General features: G+C 41.9%; 1 protein-coding gene across 7 annotated transcripts in view; it reads left to right on the plus strand.

Annotated features, from left to right (window-relative positions):
* The window catches only part of arhgef28a (Rho guanine nucleotide exchange factor (GEF) 28a), an 84,364-nt gene that overhangs the window by 57,668 nt on the left and 18,748 nt on the right, over nucleotides 1-7,948 (plus strand). For 5 of the 7 annotated variants that reach the window (XM_037979532.1, XM_037979534.1, XM_037979536.1 and 2 more), the window contains 5 exons: nucleotides 104-289; nucleotides 1,569-1,771; nucleotides 3,249-3,296; nucleotides 4,641-5,159; nucleotides 6,369-6,521. In XM_037979532.1, the coding sequence (XP_037835460.1) occupies nucleotides 104-289; nucleotides 1,569-1,771; nucleotides 3,249-3,296; nucleotides 4,641-5,159; nucleotides 6,369-6,521 (1,109 nt within the window). Of the gene's footprint in view, nucleotides 1-103; nucleotides 290-1,568; nucleotides 1,772-3,248; nucleotides 3,297-4,640; nucleotides 5,160-6,247; nucleotides 6,326-6,368; nucleotides 6,522-7,948 lie in introns of all 7 variants that reach the window. The other 2 variants (XM_037979533.1, XM_017427570.3) reach the window with 2 other exon arrangements.

Here is a 7,948-nt window from a genome sequence, read left to right on the forward strand (position 1 = left end):
GCAGTTTGGATCCAATATATTTTTTCATCACAGTCTATAGTAATCTTTATTTCCCCTGAGTTAAGATTTTCTAATCTTTAAGCTATATGAACTTGTGTCACAGAGAGTTTGACAAGCCAGGACCAGCAGATCTGCTCTTGCCTGGAGGAGAAGCTGCAGATCTATGCAGACCTCTCCACTCTGAGGAGGGCGCCGGACACCTCGCTCGTTGAACCACGGCTGCTGGTCCAGCCGCACTCAGAGGAGCTGCCGCAGGCCGTGGGGCTGCTGGCTGCAGCCCTGAAAGAGGGTAAAGCCTCCCACTTTCACCGCCCACTGCAGGGAGGAATCCCACTCTGTAGTTTCTGCCGCTTTACTAGCTGTTGATTTTGTACGTGGTGATGTAGTTCTAAGCAGATAACACAAACACAAAAGCTTACACCACTACAACAGCGATAAATACCAATTCTGAGTCAACTGAATGCTTCTAGAGGCTTATTTTAAAAAAATTCTTTTGACTGTATTTATCACCAGCCTCTGAAGGCAAGAGTGATATCGTTTTTGCCTGTGTGTGTGTGTGTTTGTGTGTTTGTCTGTATCATTAGCAAAATATCTCTTGAGTCAGTGGATGGATTTTAATGAAACTCTCAGAAAGTAATCACTGGATGAACTAATTAACTTTTGGTGCCAACCCTATTCAATATGGCAGCTACAACTAAGCAAGCTTAGCAAACACAAAAATGTTAATAATTCGAGACAGTTTTTCAGACATTGCCCTATGGTTTGGTGTGGTGTAGCTGAGAGTCATCCTCATCACTTGTGCTGAGCACCAAGTGATCACACAAGATCTGTTTTAAATTTTCCAGTTAATTATTACAGTCAACTCTGCCTGTCTGTTAGCAAAATATCCCATGAACCATCTCAAAACCCATGAACTCTGAGAAAGTAATCATTGGATGTATAACTGAACTACCTTTTGGATTCAAACGATTTCAAGATGGCCGCTATAGCCAACTGACCTTTGGAAACACATACGTGGCTATAACTCAGTCAATTTTACAGATTTAGGTAAGCTTTTTGGTGGTAGTAGCTGAGAGTCACCCAGACAGATGTTCCAAACACTATACATTGGATTGCACAATACCTTTCCTTAAAATTTTGACATAAAGTGTTGGAGTCAATTTTGTCCATCTGTTTGCAAAGTATCTCATGAACCCCTGGTCAGATTTGAATGAAATTTTCAGAAAGTATTTGTTGGACGTACATCTACAACTGATTCACTTTTAAATACATAAATCCATTTCAAGATGGCTGCTGCAGCTAATTGGCATTAGCAAAGAAAAAAGTGCACAGATATTGAGGTAAATTTTGGTATGATAGCTAAGAGTTATTCTCAGCCTGTACTGTGAGTACTTTGCATAGAATTGTGCACGATGTAATTTACACGGTTTGACAAAAACAACTATAACTCTGTCCCTTCTCAGCATTATATGATCTTAGTTTGGCATAAAGTCTGGCATAAAAAACAGTGAGTGATTTTGATTCCTTCATGGAATGCTAGGCTTTTAATTTTTAATTCTGTTTTGCAGCTGAGATCCTCAAAACCGCGCTGTCATCTAAGACCCCTCCGAGTCAGATCCAGGACCCAGATTCTCTGTTTCCTGCTACACTCTCAGAGTCCAGCTCAGAGACCTCCAGAGTCTCACCTGAGAACCTTGAGGGCAGCCGATCCGACACGTTCATCCTTCAGTCTGCAGCTGACTCACAAAAACATGAACCAAATAACTTCAAGGTAACGATCCTACTGCTTGATAAAAACGATTTGTCTTTATGTTCTAAATCACACTTGGATACAAAAGATATTTGAAGTGAAACATTAATGTAGCTCTACGGTATAACATTTTTCATTATAGTGGTTAATAAAGCAGAGCTTAAGTTTTAGAATAGCTTCTTTCCTTTCTGTTTACAGACATATGCTTCATGATGGCCAACTGTTGTTTTAATAATTTAGCACAGACTGTTAGAGTTACATTTCAGTCTGAATGTTATGAAACATTGATAAGCTTGGAATAAAATGAACTCCATTCAGCTCCCAAAGGTCAGGCAGCATTAAAAATAAATACAGAGGCGTATTTGAGCTACTGTCCCACAGTTGTGCTGCTCTCTGCAGCTTTTGTGAGCTGCTAGGTAATTTACTCTGATAAGAACGGCTCATTTCCTCATCAACTGCTGTCAGGTAATGTAGCTGCAAACATTGCAGAAGAGAGTTGTGCAGCCTGAAGAGGGCGCCGATGTTGCATGAATGTCAAGTTAGGTTTTTTCCATCCTAACTTGTGAGGGATGTGTTTTCATATCCCTGTGACACTTAAATGAGATAAAAACAACTAAGCCCTCCCTAACATTAAAGACCTTATTGTTTCAGGGCACTTTGCTCTCAGACTGCAGGTTTACTTGTGGTTCCTAGAGTTTCTAAAAGTAGAACAGGTGGCAAAGCTTCCAGTTACCAGGCCCCTCTCTTTGTTTGTTTGTTACAGATATTGAGCTAAAATTTGGTGTGGTAGTAGCATAGCATCATCTGTAACACATACCTTGAGCGTAAAACATTGGGCAACATCTTTGCTCAAAACTATGTCATTACCTGACAAAGTCAACTTTGTTTGGTTGTTAGCAAAAACCATTAATGAAACTTCCAGAGGGTAAACATTTGAAATACGTCTGCAATTGATTAACTTTTGCAGTCAACCCTATTCATGATGGCCGCCACAGTCTAATCGACCTTAGCCTACACAAAAACTACTATAACTCTTTGAATTTTACAGATATTACGCTTAAATTTGGTGTTATGGCAGCTAAGAGTTATTTACAACACATACTCAAAGCTCTAGCAAATCATGTAAGATCACGCAATATACAAGTGTGTACTTAAAGTTATTTTTAAAGTTTGACCAAAAGGCTGTAACTGTGTCAGATGTGCTAGTCTGAATCATTGGTATGACAGGTGGTGAGCTATATGCATTATTTCAAGGAATTTTAGGCCTTTTTGATTATAAATAACTGATTGTAACTGTAATTAAATCTGGATTGCTTTTTGGCTGAATTAGATGTATGATTTGGTCTTTTTTTCTTCTTCTTTGTATTGTGCCCTGAGATGACTTTGTGGTGAATTGGCGCGACATAAATAAACTGAACTGAATCGAATTTAAAAAATACTCTTTAAAAATAGTCACAGCATTTGACCTGCAGGTTGTGTTTGATTTGTCCGCTCACAGGTCGCTCAAAGTGTCCACACCCTGACTCAGCTCCTGTACAGTTTGCAGGTAAGAGCAGCAGCATTTTGTGAACAACTAGCAGCTTATTTTTATTTTTTTAGCTTTCTCCCAGCACTTATCTATGTTTAGTCACCAAACAAACATTCACTGTTCTCAGAATGAGCAGATGCACACTCTGAGCCGAGGTGCAGGCCTGCGAGCTCCGACTTCAGTAAACACAGAAACATCGCTGTGCCGGCCTGTTTGAAGCCAAACGCAGCGAGCTGCACGAGCCCTTCCCTACTGATCTTTCTTTTCTTTTTCTTTTTTTTGCTCACAGACATAGGAGGATCTTTTGTTTTCCTTCTCTTCGGCATAAAATGTAAATCTGTGTAGAGACCATGTGTGTGAATTTGCATTTGAGGATGTGTGTGTGTGTGTCTGTGTGTTCCTGTGTGGATTTGGGGTTTTTATCACAATGTGATTTTCATATTCAAAGTTTTGTATTCCTTTTGCATTTGCAACCAAAAACCACAGTTCTTTCAGTCAGGAGGGTGCTGCAGCCAAATAAACAAATAAATAAAAAAAGTAGGTCAGCAGTTGAACCTGGTCGTAATTTCCATCACTTTTGCCATTCAAATTGCCTCCTGTTACCAAGATGTGGGAAAAATGGTAAAAATCACCTGCTGCTCAAATGCAAAAGGTGGGCGATAATGTTTGTACCCGTTTGTGTGCCTGAGTTCAAAATATTTCATGAACCAGGGGACAGATTTTAAGGAAACTCCCAAAATGTAATTTTTGGATGCACATCTACAACTGATTAATTTTTGACTTTAGAAAACACAAAAATGGTGATAACTCCTCCAGTTTCACAGGTACTGAGCTAAGGTTTGTTGTGATACTAGGTTAGAGTCATCACCAACACGTACTGTGAGTGTTACACATTGTGTGAGATCTTTGTTTAACACTCTGGCATTAACTGTTGGAGTCAGTCCTGCTGGCCTGTTAGCAAAATATCTCAGGAACTGCTGGTCGGAATGAAATGTAACTCTCATTAAGTTATCATTGGCTGTACATCTGCCAACTGAATTCTTTTAGGAGTCAGTCCACTTCAATTGAACTTACCAAACCCATAAATGGCTATAACTCAGTCAGGTTTTTAGATATTGAACTAAAGTTTTCTGTGGTAGGAGCTGAGAGTAATTTACACCATGAACTCCAAGCACAAACAGGATTCACATGATCCTACAATATTCCACGAGATCTTGCTTAACATTATTTTCTCCACATTTTTTTCAACCTTTAACATTTTGTTTAAAACTCTGTATATGCATTCCTTCAAGACATGTTGGGCTCTTAATTTAAACAAGGTTTTATGAACGTTTTCATTTTGTGTGTCCTTTTTTCTGCCAGGCTGCTGTAACTATCCAGGACTCTTACTACGAGGTCCAGCGGCTCCTACTCCAAGAGAGTGGGCGCCCTTCGTCCCGTGCCCAGTATCTGCACCTTCCGAGCCTTCGGGGCACCACCCTGCTGGAGCAGGAGAAGCAGCGGAACCTGGAGAAGCAGAAGGAGGAAGTGGCAGCAGCTCATCAGCTCCAGGAGCGACTGCGCCAGGAGAAAGAGAGCTGGGAGCGCGAGCGCCAGGCGAGGGAGAGCCAGCAAGAGGAGCAGGAGAGCAGGCTGGAGGAACGGGAGAAGCAATGCCAGCTGGCTGTGGAGAAGCTGAGGCGGGAGAGGGAGGAGCTGGATGAGCAACTCGAGGAGTACCAACAAAGTCTGGAGCGGCTTCGGGAAGGCCAGAGGAGCGTGGAGAGGGATCGCGAGCGTCTGGAGAACCAGCACAAGCTGCTCCAGACCTGGAAGCATGGGCGGCAGAGCAGCCTGCCGACTGTGATTCCTCACATGGTCATCCCTCTGAATGAACAACAGGTAACATGGGCAAAAAGGCTTGCGGTGTTGACTCTGAGGCCATCTCAGCAGGCACAGTAATCGTCACCACACAAACCACTGACCTTGAGACGTGTGACGGAGCACTGCTTGTAGCGTATTTTTAGAAGAAACTCATTAATGAGAAGCTTTTCTCAGACAGTTATCAGCCTGAGCTACGCTGCAGCTTCACTCATTTTCACAGAGCAGCTCCATCTTCTTCTGATATACAACCTGTGATAACAAGAGCAATTCCAGCATCATTTGTCTTACTGCTTCAGCAGCTCCGCTCACCAATAAACATCTTAATGATTAATGATAATTAAACTGCTGCAAATAAAAGCCTCAACAAAATACTTAAAACCTGAAGCACGCAGCCCAAGGAACCAATCAATCGTGTCCTAAAGGACCTAAATTATTGACAGTTTGTTTGAAAAGCAGCTGAGTGAAGTGTGCCCTGCAGCAAGAAGGTGGTGGAGGATATAGGCTGCCTCACACATGTGGCAGCAGCAATTCTCAAACTCCTAGGATAGTACCTCACTGGGCTGTGACGGTTGGAGACTCAAAATTGCGAGGAAATAGGCAGATTTTCAGTGGCAGTCTCGCTGAGTTTTTGGGTCCAAGTAACCAGCAAGCCGTGCGGCCACCTTTTGAAAATCATGGCCTATATTTGTGTAGTTACTCCCCCTAAATGTCCAGGTCTAATCACACCAAAACAAAAACAAATGAACAAACCAAAAAAAAAAACTAGTTCATTCTGCCTATGTTCATTTCTAAAACCTACTCAAGCATATTAAATCATAAACATGGGTGCAGCTGCCAAGGTGGGTACAACGAGTCAAGGTGGGTTCAATGGATGCAGAGGTGGTCTTGGTGGACATTCAGCAGCCTTAGCACAAATTCATAGTGATGCATAGTGACACAAATGTTTTTTAGTTGAGAAAACAGCAAGAAACTAATCATACGGTGACATACAAAAGTGTAAAGATTTAATATTAGCTAATGTAGCATTCACACTGATATGTTGTTTTAGAGAAAGAGTTGTTTTTCAAGCCTGAAAAACAATAAACAATGAAGTCTTTTTTGCCTAGTCATTAACCAAGCCTGGAGGAAGACATCTGCTCTTTCCCCATACTTCATGCTCTATGGCTGATGTCTCAGCTGATAAGGTACTAAATATTGATTATTAATATTATCATTGCTTTTTGACAGAACACTTCAAAACTGACCTTCAAAAACTCCTGCAACAAGACTCAAATCTCTGCGACTGAGAACCCCCACAAACATTTTGAGACATTTTTGGAGACTTTCCTCGCGAATGGCATTCACCAACTAGCCTCCAACAATAGAGATGCTATCTTTAAGGTATACACAGATTTGGTTTGTGGGTCTCAGTTCAGCAGGTGGTTTGGATCAAAACACACACACTCCGAGCACTCAAAACAGACAGACAAATGAGAACGCTCAGGTTGCAATAATTCCTTTCTCCCTCATTAATTTACACACCACCGCGCGCAGGCTGGATGTACGGTAAGCAGGCTCTCCGGTCTTTGAGCAGACTGACTGTATTTCCATTCATCTATTTTAGTCCGAGCGGAGGCTGCATTAAAAGCAGCGGGCTGACAAAAGCGAGCAAAGACAGCGGAGCTCCCAGTGTTCCCAGTGTTCCCCTGGTAATGTTTTAGCCAGAGGCAGCGGTTCACAGGGTCAGACACAGATCGAATGACACACAGTCACGCATCACTTCTCAGCTCGTATTTAATTAGCTGGGCTGCCTCCATGTTAATGTGACGAGCGGACAGCCAGGAGGGGAGGAGAGGGGACACGCACACAAGGAAAAGATAGAGCTTTAGTATTGTTTAATTGAATTTAATGTTTTTTTTTCAAAATCTGAAGTAAATTATTTTTCTTGCTGTGGGTATCACTCTCTGTTGAGCAGATATTCTTAGATGGAAATTTCAAAACCTGATGCAAAAAGGAAAACATTTTGGGTGAATTTTTGTTTTTTAAAATTTGAAAAAAATTTAAAGGTTTTTAAAACCTGTCAGATATGCTATTAAATTTGTTTCCTGGTCCTTCATGCAAATTCAGGAGTGTGCGCAAAAGGTGCACTGTTTTACAGCTGTGAACTCCATCCAGCTGTCATTTTTTTCCTGTTTTATGAATGTGAGCTTTCTTTGAGCTTTCATCGCCGATGGAGTTGCTGTTGGAGTCAACCCTGTTTGTCTGTTAGCAAACCATCTCATGAACCACTGGATGGATTTTAATAAAACAGAATTATTGGATGTACATCTACAACTGATCAACTTTTGTTGTCAGCTCAATTCAAGATAGCTGCCACAGGAGGACCTCTAGGGGGCGATTATGGAGTAAGGAAGCAGAACCTTCGCGCTCCCGCTATCTTCACCCTTTAAGGCCTACCAAGCCTATTTAACAAGTGAACTTTTGATGAATATATAAGAATTTATCATAGTCTGTGTAATAATGCCACCCAAAACGTCTAAAATGAGCGAAAAAGCCGAACCTGAGGTTGCCATCACTAAAACCGATATGGTGGCCGCGTTAGCCGAACTTAAGCTAGCGCTGCTTTCCGAACTGAAAAAGGACTTTAAAGAAGTAAACGAGAAGCTGGATGGGCTCCAGGAGATTGTTGGGAATCACGGTAAACGTCTGACTTCACTCGAGGACAACGCTGAGTCACTTCTTCAGCGGTTGGAAGAGGTCGAGCGGTGCTGCGAGGGGCTGAGGTCCGATAATGGGAAGCTAAAGGCTAAGCTAACTGAGCTGGAGGG

Source organism: Kryptolebias marmoratus, linkage group LG14 (assembly GCF_001649575.2).
Source record: "Kryptolebias marmoratus isolate JLee-2015 linkage group LG14, ASM164957v2, whole genome shotgun sequence".
NCBI classification, from domain to species: domain Eukaryota; kingdom Metazoa; phylum Chordata; class Actinopteri; order Cyprinodontiformes; family Rivulidae; genus Kryptolebias; species Kryptolebias marmoratus.